We start from the raw sequence: 17603 nt of genomic DNA, 5'->3' as shown, positions 1-17603 counted from the left end.
ATTCTATAAAAGACATTTTAAACACAAGATCCACATTCCTAAATGGAGCTCTCCTTTTTAGCGATGCCTTTCCATGTCTCCCCTATAAAGCTATTTATAATTTCGTGAGTGACCGTAGCGCGCGTCACATTCTTTGCAGTGTCCTCCTGAAACGATATGTGGTAGTATAAAGAAACACCCCTCAAACACAGGGGAAGGAACATTTACCTGACCAATTTTAATGTTGCTTTGTGTTTCAGATTTGAAAAGTGCTGGAATTTAGGCTAAAGTACTTGAAAATGCACTTAAAATGCACGTCGGCACTTAAAACACTTACAAAACAAACGTAAATAATTTAAAAGTAATTTATATATATACGAATTGGCTTGTTATTTTGACATTTGTGCGCCTAAGCGTTGCGTTTTGTGTGCGATCCGGTGACATTGTTGGCCTCAGTGACCCTGTGTCTCATGCCGCTGTTTGCGTTCCGGCATCGTTTGATTTACAAATTAAGCACTGGGTGTAATAATGTTGGTGTTTAGTGTACTCAAGCAGCCCAGCCCACTTTCGCAAATGGTGACACACCTGAACAACTCTAGTGATATGAAAGAGTTCTCGGATCCTGATCCGGCTCAAATTAAGCCCTGATTACACCCCTTCTCCATTACCAACATTACCAACATTATCAGTAAACAGTAAACATTACCATTTTAATTGTGTAGCAGAGTTGCCAACTCTCACGCATTGAGCGTGAGACACATTTGACCGTCTTCACACGCTCTCACACCACACATCCGATTTCTCACGCCGAAAAAAATCTAGTTTATTTACCTCAGATCCACATATATGATTCAATGAGTTACTAGTTCGCTCTGACGCCAACCACCGGCGATCGATCATCGCGATATAATACTTAATTTGTGTCCATTTTACATCCCCCCGTCAACATTTTACGTTCGCCACCCAATAAATAAAAATAATGAATAACATACGTGGAACGATACACAAAGTAAACGAGGTATGTGTAAATTAAGCGCAACGACGTGTCTCTTGAACACTTGTGAGTTATTATGCATATGTTCAAGTGCCACAGTTCTCGAATGGAGAAGTAGTGGGTTGGCGCACGAGAGCGCATTAGAGGGTGGAGTTGGATGTGGGCGGGGTTGGATGTCCAACTCCGCCTTCCTGCAGGCTGCAGCGAGACATACTTGGATCGAAGGGTTCGTTCGATTCCCCCCCCCCCCCCGCCGCCCCCGCAAACTCCCTCCGTACACACATGCCCCTCAAGATAGGTAGGCTATTCAATGAATGAATTGTTAATCTCCGGTGAATATACAGACGAACAAATAAGGACAGCAACAACAGACTCACAACAAACTTATAACAGTGTTGCCAACTCTCACGCAATGAGCGTAAGACACACGCATTTGACCGTTTTCACACGCTCACACAACATACATCCGATTTCTCATGCTGAAAAAAAAATCTAGTTTATTTATCTCCGATCTACATCTATGATTCCAAGAGTTATTAGTTCGCTCTGGCGCCAACCACTGGCGATCGATCGCTTTAGGCACAGCATAGAGGAAACATATAAGACATAACTCCCCCCCGGTCAACGTTTGACATACACACCCCCCCCCCCCCGCCCCCAAATCAAATCTCAGTCCTAGTGATTTTGAAAAGTTGGCAACCTTGCTTATAATGAATAAAATATGTGTAAATAAAGGGTTTGAAGTGCGCTCACGTATTTAGGGGGCATTGGAGTAGAGAGCCAAATGAAGTCCACTTTTGGGGGAAAAAGATCCCCCCCATCACAATGCTGGCTACGGGCCTGTCTATATATAACACTTGTATGCAGAGGCGGTCTTTGCATAGAGGCGTTGCTAGGCAATTGCCTTGGGCCCCTCCCACTGTAGGGCCCCCTTGTCTAGCTAAAGCCAGGTTCACACTACACGACTTTTCAGTCATCAGGTTTTTGTGCCGTTCGCACTACACGACTGGTTGTGCTGTAATTGCGAGTCTTTCAGTTGTTGTGGCTTTCACACTACATGACTGATCGGCGACGCGGGCTCACGAACAACTGGGGAATCGCCGACTCATCTGGCTGCCGTCCAAAAACACGAGAACACGAAAATGAAACACTCGCGAGAACCAGCAACACCACGTAGAAAATAAAAACAACGTACATGTGCTCCACGTTTTCGTTATTATTATTATTATTATTTTTTACCGTTTAACCACTCCATAGTCCCAAATTGCCAGAATTATTTCATCTCTCCGTTGCAGTGAACATATATATAGTCAATCGCACTATTTCTCCAGTGCTGTCACAATAACTTAAACACAGTCTTGTAGTCAAGTTGTATGAAGCTAGACGCTGCTGTTGACTCACAGTCGCCGACTGGGCTAGATATGAAACATGCTGGATATTAAACATGCTAGATATCTGCCGGTCGTTTGCGATTAGTTGGCGGCCACTCGGCGACGGCTCGGCGAGCGTCTTTCAGCAGTTCATGCTACACGACTGAGCGAGCGCCGAGTGATCCCTGATTTGCCTCCGACCACAGTTTCTGTCGGCGATCTACAAAAACAGTCGGCGACTGAAAAACCAGCCTAAAATCTTGTAGTGTGAACCTGAACTTATTTCTCGCATATTAATGTTGATGGGCCCCCTAGCTAAATTCGCCTTGAGCCTCCAAATTGCTAAGTCCGCCACTGGATACAGAATGAACAATCGACCGTTTTTGCTTTACATTTCTGTATATTTAACTAGCTACGGCCTAAGTTGTGAAGAACGCAGCCTTAAAATCCAATTTTAACACCATTCTGAATATTGCTTAATACAACCACGTTTCTGACGAAACGCATAGCTAGGTACATTTAGAGTATGACATTTATTTCAGATCAGATCTTGAATGCATGTAACATCACAGTTCAGATAAGATAATACGATTAAGATGTACACTGCGCACCAGCGTTACCAAACTAGGAGCCCAATATGATCAGATTGATCATATGCCTGCAAATTAGTAAAGGAGCCCAATATGATCAGATTGATCATATGCCTACAAATTAGTAAAGCACTCTGAATGCAGCTATTTTCTAGACCTGAGGCCATGACTGAGGTGCCCCTGAGCAAGGCCCTTAACCCTCAATTGCTCACTTGTATAAAAATTGAGATAAAATGTAAGTCGCTCTGGATAAGGGCGTCTGGCAAATGCCATAAAATGTAAATGTAAATGTAAATATTTAGACTGAAACTACGTTAAATGGGATTTATCCGCGGTAACGCTTCGTTTAACACCCTGGCAACAGTAAGAACTTGTGAATGATTAGATGGATAATGTCAATTCATTCTACATCAGCCTATCCAGTGATAAAAATGTGGTAATGGCAAATATAGGTTACTTTTCACTAGGTGCTGCATCGATAGTCATTAGGAGCTCGTCCCATCCCCGTGTCCTCCTGAAACTTACATTGAGACTGGGATTTGCAGCAGTTTTTTTAATATAAATCGCATTTCTGATATTTATCGCTGGATTCATTAAGGATTGTTATTTATTTTATAAACTTGACACAGCTGGATTTGCTGACCATCATGTGGCAGAGGTGTGGGTGAAACTAGACCGGTATAAAAATGTGCACAACCCACGGGTCCACGAGCACTGCACTGTAAAATTAGACATCACATGCTGTGGGTTACTTCAGGATTTAGTCTTTTTAAAGTAAACACATTTTACACATAATTTTTTTTATTATAAGGCATTATAAGTACTCCCTTTATGGTCATTCAAAATATCAGCAGAACAAAGTTTATTTTGTTTATTTTACTCATGTTAAAACAAACCAGGAGTTTTTCCCTTTTCCTTTTTAATCCTTGTGCTGTCTTAATGCATCTCTTTTAGTGAAAAGCAAACAGTTGTATAGATGAATGCAATCCAGTTTCATTTTAATGCAAATTTACAGTGCAAAGACCACCACACAGCCAAAATGTATTGTACACACCTCAATCCACCACAGTTAAACAAGGGTTAATTACATTTCTTAAATCAAATTAATAAAATAGGGCTCCACAACATCAGTAAAATTAAGAATGATCTTCAGACATGTTTTTTTAACAGCTAGTCCAGTTTTCACATGCTGACTAAAGGAACATGCAACTGTAGATTGACATTAAACAGTACTATGTGGCTGGAGACCGGACATTTAGTCAAATCACATTCAAGCCAAAATCAGCCACTGACTGAGCATATAACTGTGTACAAGTTTAATGTACAAAAGATTTACATGTGTCCTCTGGTAATTTCATGTTCGTTTCAGTTTCCATCATTTGCTGAGGTTTTCTAGTCTCCCTTCGTAGCTTGCTACACATTTTATAAGTAAGCATTATCAGAACACGTCTCGAGGCTCCAGGGTTACAAAGCTAATGTATCATCATATGACAATTTCACCATGATAATGAAGGGGATTAGATGGAATGGATGATACATCAGTCACTCAAGAGCCCCAGGAGTGAGATCTACTTAGCATGAACTGAATTACTCAGATGTAACTCAGCAAACCTCAGCAAACCGAAAAGCAACCATACTGTTTAGTTCTCCATGACAGCATTGCATACTACAGTAAAGTGTAATAAATAAGTCACAAATAATGCAGCACAGAAGCCAAACTATGTTGTTTCTGCTAATCAATGACAAGCTATTAGTTGTATCTTTTACCTTGCTGTTATAGGGGGGAGGAAATGATCTAGTATTAAAACAAATCTAGTATACAAACACAGCATATCAGGTAAAATGAAGGGGAAAAGAATTACATAAATATGCAACAACGTTCACAATTAAATCAAGGAGGAAGAGACAGAGGGTGAACATGTCAAGCAACATTCATGGAATTTTTAATACTGACCTAGGGAACTATACAAAAATCACACTCCACACAACCATACTTAAGGGGGTGAAATCCCTCCAGTGTGTCTCCACAATATATATATATATATATATGTTTGAATATTTACACAGGATTTATATTGGCATTTAGTGTTGAGTTTTAAGTCCATGTCTATTACGCCTCATCCCAACAGCACATATTTGGTCTTTGCTTCCAAAGAGGTGGTCTCATGTATTCTCTGTGGAGCACCACAGGCATTCCTACAGACATGCTTTTAACAGAGGGAAGTGGCTGGTCATCATTACTATTTACAGCTACATAATAAGCTTACTTGGACAGGTGTGTCTGATGTGTTAGTTCTGCCATTCTTGCCGTTTTAGCTTACCATGCAGAGTACCAGTACATGAACTGGTGGGGATGAATCGAGGAGGTAAGGTGCGATTAGCCATCCCACTCTGACCCCATGATTCTCTACTCAACACATCCTCTCTGTCCACGTCCTGTCCTCCTCCCCCCGCAGTGTTAAACAACGGAGTGCCAAGCTCACAGGGGTCAGGGCCAAAAGGTTTCTGCTCATGCAGTTTGAATGCGACTGGAGAGTCCTACTACACTGTAACATTTTCAGACACACAGAAGCTGTTTCACCGGGAGGGGCTGAGCAGGCAGAGGACATGGTGGACAATGAAGAGGACTTTAAATGGGTCTTTAATTGATCAAGTTAAAATACACAATCCCCTTGCGGCTTTCCATGCCAGGCCTGCTGGATGCGTAAAGTTACTGGTCTGACCACCATATGCATCGGCTAAACAGCGGACATGTTGAGAAACCAGGAGTAAAGGGTGTGGGATCGATATGGAACACGACAAGAAAAGTGCAACAGGATAATTCCGGGAGTGGTAGGGTGCACCTCTTACTCACTACACCAGGGGGAGCCCTCACTCCCTGGAGCGGCCCACTATAGCCAGGAGGTACATGAATATGTTGATGATGTCAGTGTAGAGGTTTAGCGCAGCAAACACGTACTCCTCTGGGCTTAATGACAGCTTCTTGTTGCCTAGGAGAAGCTGAGTGTCCACAGCCAAGAACTAAGGGAAGACAAACAAACGTTTAGTTGCAATGTCCGTTCAAAACCATGACATTATTAACCTTCATGTCTGAAAAAGTTCAGATCATGTTAACATACAACAAGAAATTGGTGAACTTGTGTAGTTCCATGTAGTATAATGTGTACATGGTGTCTATTTAGCATGTTGTCAGCCTGATCTTCATTTCCTGACTTCTGACAAACTGATATCAAAATAAAGTCCAAACTGGACCAAACCTTAGTCTTCTTAAGCCATCTCATCACCATAACATGAGGCCAAGATATCAGCTGTAACTGCAGTTATACCAGTACAATGCTGGGTAGTTTAACACATGCCGTCATATTAATAAATAGATGCAGGTCTGCCAAACATTGAGGACCTATCAAATTGTGTACATTAAATATATATAGCAGCATTCTGGGCACAATGTACTGTACACACCCCCATCAACAATTACAGCATCTGACTCTTGAAGAGCACCTTACATAATTACAACTTACATAGTTATTATTATGTTAGTCCATGTCTTCCCATACAATGGAGCCCATGTTCTACCTGTCCCACCATATGAGGTATGGGTGCAGTATGCACACCAAGGTCTACTTACACAGGTAAAGAGCAGGGCCCCCAGAGAGGTCTACTTACACAGGTAAAGAGCAGGGCCCCCAGAGAGGCCTACTTACACAGGTAAAGAGCAGGGCCCCCAGAGAGGTCTACTTACACAGGTAAAGAGCAGGGCCCCAGAGAGGCCTACTTACACAGGTAAAGAGCAGGGCCCCCAGAGAGGTCTACTTACACAGGTAAAGAGCAGGGCCCCCAGAGAGTTCTACTTACACAGGTAAAGAGCAGGGCCCCCAGAGAGGAATACTTACACAGGTAAAGAGCAGGGCCCCCAGAGAGGCCTACTTACACAGGTAAAGAGCAGGGCCCCCAGAGAGGTCTACTTACACAGGTAAAGAGCAGGGCCCCCAGAGAGTTCTACTTACACAGGTAAAGAGCAGGGCCCCCAGAGAGGTCTACTTACACAGGTAAAGAGCAGGGCCCCCAGAGAGGTCTACTTACACAGGTAAAGAGCAGGGCCCCCAGAGAGGCCTACTTACACAGGTAAAGAGCAGGGCCCCCAGAGAGGTCTACTTACACAGGTAAAGAGCAAGGGCCCCCAGAGAGGCCTACTTACACAGGTAAAGAGCAGGGCCCCCAGAGAGGTCTACTTACACAGGTAAAGAGCAGGGCCCCCAGAGAGGTCTACTTACACAGGTAAAGAGCAGGGCCCCCAGAGAGTTCTACTTACACAGGTAAAGAGCAGGGCCCCCAGAGAGGTCTACTTACACAGGTAAAGAGCAGGGCCCCCAGAGAGGCCTACTTACACAGGTAAAGAGCAGGGCCCCCAGAGAGGCCTACTTACACAGGTAAAGAGCAGGGCCCCCAGAGAGGTCTACTTACACAGGTAAAGAGCAAGGGCCCCCAGAGAGGCCTACTTACACAGGTAAAGAGCAGGGCCCCCAGAGAGGCCTACTTACACAGGTAAAGAGCAGGGCCCCCAGAGAGGCCTACTTACACAGGTAAAGAGCAGGGCCCCCAGAGAGGCCTACTTACACAGGTAAAGAGCAGGGCCCCCAGAGAGGCGTAGACGATGTGGAGGATCTTGTGGCGAATGAAGATGCAGAGGATTGAGAAGAGGAGGAGCACAATGAGGCAGACGAACAGCACACCCCGACAGGAAGTGAAGTCATATTTGCTCTGGTTCGGAATAGAGAAACAAGATCAGGACCAAAAATAAATTTTTCTTTCCAGTTAAACAAATGTACTGCATATTATTTTTTCAAAACCCATTACCATCACATAACTGGTAATGGTTAAAAACTGCAATTTGTTCAATATACCAAAAGCACAGAAACAGATAAAAATAAGCCAAAAGAGAACAAAAGTGCATGTAATGATCAGAGCCAAAGACAACAGCAGTTAAGAGGTGCTGAGAGGGCTCAAAAGAAGCGTATGGTCAGACTGACCTGCAGGGAGAAAAGCACCACAGTGAAACACACCACTGCAGTGATGCCTACAGCCATGATGACCGTGTCTGTGTCATAGAAACTGGCAATCATCCCCACCATGTAGGACAGGCTAAGAGTCAGAATGGACTGAGAGAGAGAGAGAGAGAGAGAGAGAGAGAGAGAGAGAGAGAGAGAGAGAGAGAGAGAGAGAGAGAGAGAGAGAGAGAGAGAGACATGGATTAGAAACATTATCTGACACAATTCCTTAACACTCATGCCTGATGCAAGAAACCTTGAGAAATTTACAAAGCAGCCAGATCCCATGAGGACAGTCTGTCACAGTCTGTACAGGTTCAGCTTGGATTAAATTACTGTAAATCAGTAGTACAGTGAGCAGAGTCCAGTGTATAACTAAAATCCGACATGCATGGTCAGTACAGTTCTAGATGTATCATACCAGTGCCACCAAGTTCCACGGGTGTTTGCGGCGAAAATCTCCACAGCAGCTGAGCGCAATGAGGGCCACAAAGAAGACGGCGTAGGACACATAGTACGTCCACCGGTTTTGTCTCACAAACAGTTTGATATCAGGTGAAAAGGTGAAGAGAGCAACAAAGGAGAATGTGACCATCAGCTGAACGGTTAAGACCAAGAACACCTGGGACCAGGGAGAGAACAGACGTTACAGAAAGCTTGGCAGGACAGCTCAGAAATGCTGTCTTGAAAATGAGCTTCTGTGCTAATAATGGCTTCGTTAACATAATATCCACGATTGAAATCCCTGACATTAAAACAACTCACTTCTACAGTCTCTTACCTTTCTGATGAAGGCCTGTCGAATGCTCTTGTCCTCCCAGCTAGAGTTAGCAAAGCCATCGTTGTCGTAGTAAGAAGGGGGCCCATCTCCACCATGATAACCTGGGCTGCCCATAGGATCTGACAAAGCAAACAGACATCCAGCTGTAGCTGTCCGTCACCTGCCCAAACAACAACCACCTCCCAAATATCACACCGCTCGCAGATGAAATGACTCATTGTTGTGGGTGAAGATTTTAGAACTATAAATGGTGGACATTTCATTACTTTTCTAACTAACTACCTACAAAACATATAAGAGTTTAGATTTCTTTAGGAACCATTATAAAATGGGAATCAATGTTTATGGGAATTAATGTTTATTTTTTTATAGAAAAAATAATGAAAGCAATTTTTTGGCCCAATCCAGGCATATAACTGTGGCATAACGAGCACACACGAGTCTTCCTGTTCCACAGTGAATTCAAGTGATGCCAGATGAAGGAAATACACTCTACTAGTATAAGCCAGAGACATATCAAAATGGTCTTCCAGAGACATTCTTTATTCAACATGGCTTTAAAGCACAAACTAAAGGTTCCTATTCCAGTCACACAAGTGCATTCACAAACAGGGCTTTACAGCTGTTCCTTCATCATCACCACTGCAGCGATCAGTGAGGGTTATAGGCACCTCTGCTAATGCTCTAAAGAAAACCACATCAGCCCACAGTCCAGTCCACTCATCTGATCAGAGGAATGCTATTCCAAATGAAAAATGAGTTGTATTATTATTTCCTGCTATGTATGCTACATGTCACCTATTTGTCATTGGTAGCATCGGAGTCATTCACACCTGCTGCACCTTTCTGCCATGTTTGGTATTTCTAGGTCTTATGGTCTAGGCTGCACAATGCATTTTAGCTGAGAAAAATAATAAGAAAAATTCAATTACAATGGGGTTTCTGGACAATGGGCTAGAGGATTTGCTCGCTAGTGCCAACTGGTGTTTGGTCAGTAGTATTTAGGTATAATGGGAGGGTATGAAGAGTCACTACTTAGCAACACGTCAGCGGGGTGATACAGTTTTGGTGTGAAAAACATGAAGAAACTCAAAGCAGAAGTACTAGAGCACATGTCTAAATGAATGAGTACTGTACATTTACAATTCATGGTGAATTTGATCCAATTGAAAATTGGCACCATAGTTTTTCCACTTAGAAAACCACTGCTGAGAAATTATTTGGGAAAATTCTTCTTTTTATGTAATATAATTGCTCGATTTGAAATTTGAATTGAAATAATTGCTCGATTTGAAATCTCATTACTTACCAGCATGGTCCCCACCGAAGCCAGGCTGTCCAGGGCCCTGCTGATAGGGGCTTTGTGGGTATGGCCCCTGTGGGTATGGACCTTGAGTGCATGGACCCTGAGGGTATGGCATTTGTGGGAAGGGCATCTGCGGATAGGGTCCGGGGGCAAATGCTGGTGCTCCCTGGGGGTAACCCGGCTGGCCGTACGGCCCTGGAGCTGCGTATGGACCCCCACCTGGAGCCTGCGTGTAGTTGGGTGGAGGCATCCCAAAGGCATCAGGCTGGGGTGGGCCGTAGACATTACTTTGAAGAGATTTGCTCTCCCCCATTATAGGGTAGGCGGGCTTGTCCTGGGACATGTCTCCGTTCCTCTGTAAGATCCTGCAGGTTGGATGGATGGATGGATGGATGGACAGACACACAGACAGGGAGGGACAGAAAGACAGTTTTATTACATCAAACGAGGATTCAAATAATCACCAACTGCCCATTTTAATCATTTCTGATGACATAAATCCAAAAATCCAGACTGCTGTTAATCACTAAACTGTACTCATAACTGTACTCACAGAGTCAGATCTTCAGCTATGGCACAAAACCTGAATGAGTTTAGCTGAAAGTTATTCAAGTGAAAGAAAAAAATCATGCAGAAAATCATGCATTTCCTCATGCGCTGTGAGGAAATGAAAAGCTAGATAAAGAGAACACACCTTACATGTGAAAACTGCCCATGATTAAGAACAGGATGTCATGACTTGAGATTTTTATCATTCTATCAGTGTCATTTTGTTGGAATTACTGTGAAATTCTTAAAATGTACAAAATATTTTTAAAAAGGTTAGATACAAATACTTTCATCACCAATAAATAAGTAAATAACAACATACCATCACCTCCCACTGCAATGGTTTTCACAAAAACTAGCAAGTTACCAAACAGGCTGTATTCAGTGTGAATAATCAAATCCTGGACAGTACCAGAACAGAACACTCACTACCTCAACTCTCTAAGCACAACCAGTGTAAGCACAGCGAGGCCAACTTACTCTATTAAGCATTCAGGTTACACCTCAACAATCAAAGGTGAAATTAAAAGAATAATCAAAGGTTTTTCTTTACTGTGCTGCACTGGGCTCACTATAATGAAAGAAAAATCTTTATGTTTGTAACACAGACAAAACCAGCAACATGTGTCCCTGGCTACACTATTATTTACCTTGTGCATGATCACCAGAATTGCCTGAAAGGACAGAAGAGGACAAACACACGTGGACCCATTTGAAGGTGGGATGGACATTGATGTCAAACTGCTTGAATGTAGCATTACACTACACAACAACAACAACAACAACAGCAGCAGCAGCAGCTCTCAGCAGTGCTAGTCCATTATAAACTTATTCAGCAGTTCTCCAGGTAGTTATCAGAATGGCACATGACCACATGGAGCACTGGGCAAGACTGAAGCACTGGGTTCACATCAGCATTAATAACAAATCCAGTGGGACTCATCATCAATGGTCAACTTAACTCTCCCACCCTCCCATAGAATTACAACCCAAGACAAAACATAGTTATAATGCATATAATTATAATGCACAATTCATAGTTATGATGTATGATCAACAAAACAATAGTGAAGTAAGGCCAAAAAAACCTAGCAGAACTTTTGGCAGCACTGCTTTGAAATTTCATACTCTGCTGAATTTGATAATCTTCCAAAACAATAATGCCCAAATGTGCATCTCTCTCTCTCTCTTCTCTCTCTCTCTCTCTCTCTCTCTCTCTTCTCTCTCTCTCTTTCTCTTCTCTCTTTCTCTCTCTTTCTCTCTCCTCTTTCTCTCTTTCTCTTTTTCTTTCTCTCTCTCTCTTTCTCTCTCTCTTTCTCTCTCTCTCTCTTTCTTTCTCTCTCTCTCTCTTCTCTCTCTCTCTCTCTCTCTTTCTCTCTCTCTCCTCTCTTTCTCTCTCTCTTTCTCTCTCTCTCTCTCTCTCTCTTCTCTCTCTCTCTCTTTCTCTCTCTCTTTCTCTCTCTCTTTCTCTCTCTCTCTTTCTCTCTCTCTTGTCCACCCCTTCTCTCTGCTCTGAGCCTTGAGGGCTGTGGGAGACGTGTGTGAACATGAGTGGACCATCACCATTTAGCAGCACATCCTGCGCTCCTCAGCCTCACTAGCGAGGCCCTTCTGCTTTGTGGGCAACATGTCAGAATTACGCCGGTGCAGAGTGACGTGTGTCCTTCTCAGTAAGGGAACGATAAACCTGATGTGCTACAAGTAACGTGTAACGTGGTGTCGGTGCTCTGCTCGCACCATCACTGCATTTTAGGAAATTAGAAAGGAGCAATTTCATGTTCTGCCACTTAAGAATACTTTAATGTTTCTAATGTCATCTGTCCAGCAGAGTGCATGAGGTGTTAACTCCCGATGTTATATACAACATCACTGCTGGGAAAGTCTCTATTGTCTTCTAATACAAACCTGACAGTGTGACACCACATGTTGGTGGGTTTTTTTTGTATTTATTAAAATATACAGTTATATATAGTTATATACAGTAAATGAGAACACCCACTTGATGCTAAGAATAGATTACTCATTTGTGTTTGCTATAATAATAACACAATAACATGTGGTCATATTGTCCAACTGTAACCTTTGGAAGATCACTGGTCTTGCAGGGTTCCAATGGAATGCAGAAGTGGGTTTGGACTCTGGCCCAAAGAGGTTGTGTGAAGTCAGCGTCATGAGCTGAGTGTGCTCTCTCTCAGCCTGCTCAGAACAGAGGGTGCTGACCACACATCCTCCCACCCTCTTACCTCTCTGACACACTCACAAATACACACAGTCTTCTATTGATGTCTTTGTGGGGTATTTCGTCTTGTATATGAATGCAGTTCATACACAATTTGCCTAAACCAAAAAAGGAAATCTATTGGCCAGTTTTTCAGATAAAGGTATGCTAGAAAGTGTCCATAGTTTGCAGTTTTTCCCCATCATTAAAGGCCCATTTGGTCCCCATAAAGCCCTAAAATAAATGTGTATGCTCACCCACATGAATGCACATAAGACTCTCTCTCACACACACACATACACACATCCAGACACATCCAGGCACCCACGCTACTTAAAAAAAAACATCCGAGTCCATATATGCAATCCTTTCAAAATTTCTTTTCTGCTAAATCTCATATTTTTCTGTTGAAACAGCAGGAAACAGCTGACTGCAGAATTGTTTGGTAATCTACTGAGACTCCCAACACTGAGGAGAAACAGGTCTCCCCAACATGGTCACAAGTAACTAACAACGACATCAGACAGGAAAGACTCGTGCATTTTCAATCAGCAACCAATCACTATCTATCAGCCTTTCAATGTTAGGCAAACAAACATTTGATTGAAATCAGACATGGGATTAACATTGTTTTGTCCTTCAACCATCACTACTTACATTGGGATATTTTCCTTTTAAAAGTACTCGAGTAACATTGTGCATCCAGGCACATCGCATATAAACCTTGTTTTTCCTCTTTAATAAAACACTCCCAGACCTGACGACATCTCTTGCATTCAGGGTAAGTCCTACATTCTCACCTAGTTTAACACCACTTTAAGATAGTCTACAAGTATTTCCTTGGTCATTTTACTTTATGTCAAATGATTGTCTCAGTCCCCCCCCCAACACACAATTTAAGTATTGTAAAACAGGGGTTTTCAGTTCCAAGCCTGGGCCCACTGCCTAGCAGTTTCAGGTTTTGCTTGATCTAGCAAACCTGATCTAACTAATGAAGGGCTGGATCATTTGTTGATGAGCTGGATCAGGTGTGCTATACCAGGACAAAGTGAGCCCTAAACACTAGAACTGAAAACCCCTTTTCTAAGATGCAATTCATTATTTGTCATTTTAGTCTTGCATAGCTATTCTAGTGTCCTGATATTCAGACTATTCTTAATTCAGGTCAAAATAACAAAATGAAAAATATAAGAGCAATAAGGTACATACGGTGTCTTGGGATTTAAGTGATGATTTAGTCCCTATCTATCTAATAAAAGTACGGTAACTGCCTAGTTTGCCTCGGGTTTAAGTAAGGAGAGTAAAATCCTTTAATGGGTCACGTGGTGGGTGAAGTAAGTGCCACCATCCTGACCTACAGCTGATGGAGCTGTAGGAGGAATGAAGGTGGAGGAGCTGTAGCGCGTCCTCCATCAGTCAGCAGAGGTCTGGCGGGAGACACCAGTTCTGCATGGTTATCCTTGGTATTGTTTCCCTGTGGAGTTGAGGGCTTTATACACATTAGAAGTGGGACAGGAGACGATTAATGCCAGTCAATCCCTCCTCGTCACACTTCACAAGAAGCCAGTGCGTGGGACCCGTCTTTAAAACATGCTTCCTACATGCCATATTGGTATACCGTTTCAAAATGGAGTTCAGCCAATGTAGGCTATTTCTCAACAGAACAGCCTCCACGGTGAAGCCTACTCAAATCATGCTCTTTGCACATGCAATGGTGTCTTACACCATGCAAGACAACTCTTTTCTTTCCATTTCAAGAATACAAATGATTTTCATTTACGCAGCCTTCACCAAAATCTCTACTTCACCTGAATCTCTGTCTTTATGAGTTTATGAGCTGGCCATTTCAAACAGTCAAAAAGTGGGACATGCAAATCTCTCACAATCTCAAACCTAATAAAAGCAGCTTGGTTCAGAGGTTATGTTAGCTAGCTTATGTTAGCCTAGCTACATTAATCAGCAACACCAACCATTTCTGCTTTAGTTGTTGTTTTTCTTGGAAACTTTCCTTTAAATAGAAATAACATTCTGAATAAGCTGAAACTGCAGTTTCATAATGATGTTCTCTTTGCTGCTTCCTAGTATAAACATAGAGAATAACCTAAGCTCACTTCTAGCTATAATAAGTATGTGTATCATCCGTCAGAACATTCTAGCAAACCTATACAAAGTGACTAAAACATGCAAAACATGTGGCTGTGTCAACACCTTTTTGTTGCAGATGATGAGAAAGTACTTAACAACAACAACAACAACAAACAACTATACTCTCAGACCAGTATGAAAACCACATCATTTTGTTACACTTTTCACATCATCAGAGCACAACTGTAAGGGGTGGGAAATAACACATATATAAATACTTGAAGTCTTATTCAAATATTTTTAAACTGAAACTGTGAATCCAACATTGAGAACGATTTGCATTTTGTTGGTTTACTTATTACTTGAGTGTAAGTTTTAGATAAGATAAGATAAAATAAATCTTTATTGTCATTGCCACTTTTTCAAGAACAACGAAATTACAGTGTCAAAGGTTTCATTCAAGATTTTCTACTTCTCTAAAAACACTGCATGCTATAAGCTTCGAAAGTTAGGAATCTTACACAGCTCTGACAGTGTAAGAATCCCCAAGGTACATTCAGGAAAATAAAATAGTAAAAACTATTTTTTTAGATGACTCATCTTTCGTTCACTTTAGCCAACAAGACATTGGTGACAGGAGCATACACAACATTATATATTTCTTACTGTAATACATTCAAACTGCTCTGAAAAGCCATATTCACATTTCAAATACAAGTAGTGCTAAAACATGACATGCATCACATTTGAGAATATTTTTCCATGTTGTGATTAAGACAGAATTTAAATTATTCACATGTAAATGCAATGTCATGTTTGGACCTCTAGGCCAGTGGATGACGACCCATCAGCTTCGATCAGCATTTTTAATGCAGTAATGTTTGAACTTTGCACGATGAGACCAAACAATTCTCTCCACTCACTTCAATGTTAAGAGAAGCACATTATCCATTTTCACTGTTCATGCACAGGATTATTTATTTTTTAAACAAATCTTCAAATCTTTAAAAAATGTTTTGACTAACCCAATAGCCAAGTAATAATTAATGATCACTATTAATAATATTAGCTAATGGTTCCTTTGAGGATATGTTTTCTGAGGAAGAGGTAGCCACTGACATACAAAGGCAAGACAAGACCCTGAACACTGTTGAGCAGCATGTAAGAGAAAACAGGGTTGCAACAAAAACAAAAATAGACTTCAATCAAAACAGCCAAGGCACTCCTTTACTGTGGGGGCACAGTGTGGAGAAAAGCTGTACCCAGAATTGCTTGGTCCTTTTATGATCACCAAAAGAAGAACCCTATGAATAACCAAAACGTTTATGGGACAACACTTGTAATTTCGCTTCCCCTACATCAGCCACATGCCACCCACTAGCATCTTCTCCTCTCCATCTGCTGGAGTTTCCTCCCCTAAGACTTCTGGTCCAACCTCCACTCCACAGCTGTTACAGTCATGTCAGCAGATTTACATAATACACAAGAATGTCCCTTCACACAGGCATTTTGTGATCAGAAAAGACATGAGTTGGGCTGGAATCTTTAGGAAATGCTTCTTTCAAACTGGAAAAAAAAAGGTAGCTTTTACGGTCTACAGTAATGAAATGTGCCTATTAAGCGCAAGGAAAAGTAAACCTTCTCGTGAGCTGCTGAGACTTTTCCCCAATTCAGCCTCAGCAGTTCATGATCAAACGAGTGCATTCAGGAGAGAGCAGTGAAGTGCCAACATGGTCAAACAACCTCACATGTAGTAGACAAGGACACCACGTCTCGGGTTCTCTATTATATTGTGTTGCCACAGAATAATCTAGAAGTCTAAACGGTTCACAGAACTATCTAGAAGCCTAAATGGGACTTCACAGGACGAAGCTTAAAAGCCGATTCTAGACGCTCTAAACATTTCCCAGAGCCCTATAGAGAGAGAGTCGCGTCAACTCCGTTCACTCCAATGGACCAGTTTTTTTACAGCAATGGCGGATCGTGGAGCCTGTCAATAGTTCCCGAAAGTTAGCAGCAAATACGAGCAGCGCAGTCAAACTGGAGCAGTGGACCATCTGTGATACACTTTTACAGGTTAGTACGCTTAAAAAATCAGATTGTGTATTATGAGGACATCAGAATCAAATTAGCATGTGCATTAAAATGTGAATTAAAGCATTTTAGTGAATTATCCACCTCTTAATAAGCAGATTTAGGGAACTAAATCTATGCTAAGACAACGCGAATACGGTTAGCGAGATTTCACATTAACGACCGACAGCCTATTAATAGTAAATTCCTCTCTTAATGTCATTTCACCTGAACGCGATGTTTTTGCGGGGTAGCTAGTATTGGTTAAATATAACATTTGAGTGTGATTGTAGAGTGTGTTGGGTCGAGGAGGTAAAATGAAGATATCCATTTTGGAGTACCAGCTAACGTTTTATTTCCTTTTATTTTATTTATTTATCCTTTTATTTATTTTATTTTCCTTTTTATTTCGTTTTATTTATTTTTATTTTATTTTATTAAAGTATTTCCTCAGTTTTTAAAACTGCTGGATATAAAAGACGTATACTATTTAGTGTGATTAAGTTTTAAATAGTCTATCACTTAAAGAAATAATATAATTATTAGGAGTTCATACTTATTATACCTGTGTCACCCCTAACACTATAGCTGTGATCAGCAGCTATGGGCC

General features: G+C 41.7%; 1 protein-coding gene and 2 long non-coding RNA genes across 3 annotated transcripts in view; 2 read left to right on the top strand and 1 right to left on the bottom strand.

Annotated features, from left to right (window-relative positions):
* Nucleotides 1-3914: 3914 nt before the first annotated feature.
* Nucleotides 3915-17603, bottom strand: part of grinaa (glutamate receptor, ionotropic, N-methyl D-aspartate-associated protein 1a (glutamate binding)) — a 17221-nt gene continuing 3532 nt past the window's right edge. The window contains exons 2-7 of the mRNA XM_077009062.1: nucleotides 10072-10433; nucleotides 8763-8881; nucleotides 8403-8603; nucleotides 7964-8092; nucleotides 7551-7694; nucleotides 3915-5954 (exon numbers count right to left, since the gene is read on the bottom strand). Coding sequence (XP_076865177.1) covers nucleotides 5805-5954; nucleotides 7551-7694; nucleotides 7964-8092; nucleotides 8403-8603; nucleotides 8763-8881; nucleotides 10072-10411 — 1083 coding nt within the window. The 5' untranslated portion in view covers nucleotides 10412-10433 and the 3' untranslated portion in view covers nucleotides 3915-5804. The remainder of the gene's footprint in view (nucleotides 5955-7550; nucleotides 7695-7963; nucleotides 8093-8402; nucleotides 8604-8762; nucleotides 8882-10071; nucleotides 10434-17603) is intronic.
* LOC143517010 (uncharacterized) overlaps nucleotides 13369-17603 on the top strand; it is an 18464-nt gene continuing 14229 nt past the window's right edge. Inside the window, exon 1 of the long non-coding RNA XR_013131833.1 lies at nucleotides 13369-13616. This is a non-coding gene — a long non-coding RNA (uncharacterized LOC143517010). The remainder of the gene's footprint in view (nucleotides 13617-17603) is intronic.
* Nucleotides 16072-17603, top strand: part of LOC143517009 (uncharacterized) — a 2375-nt gene continuing 843 nt past the window's right edge. Inside the window, exon 1 of the long non-coding RNA XR_013131832.1 lies at nucleotides 16072-16996. This is a non-coding gene — a long non-coding RNA (uncharacterized LOC143517009). The remainder of the gene's footprint in view (nucleotides 16997-17603) is intronic.

The sequence above is a fragment of the Brachyhypopomus gauderio genome, chromosome 6 (genome assembly GCF_052324685.1).
Source record: "Brachyhypopomus gauderio isolate BG-103 chromosome 6, BGAUD_0.2, whole genome shotgun sequence".
Lineage (NCBI taxonomy): Eukaryota > Metazoa > Chordata > Actinopteri > Gymnotiformes > Hypopomidae > Brachyhypopomus > Brachyhypopomus gauderio.
The sequence above is the reverse complement of the archived record's forward strand: the minus strand, read 5'-3'. Positions and strand labels throughout refer to the sequence as shown.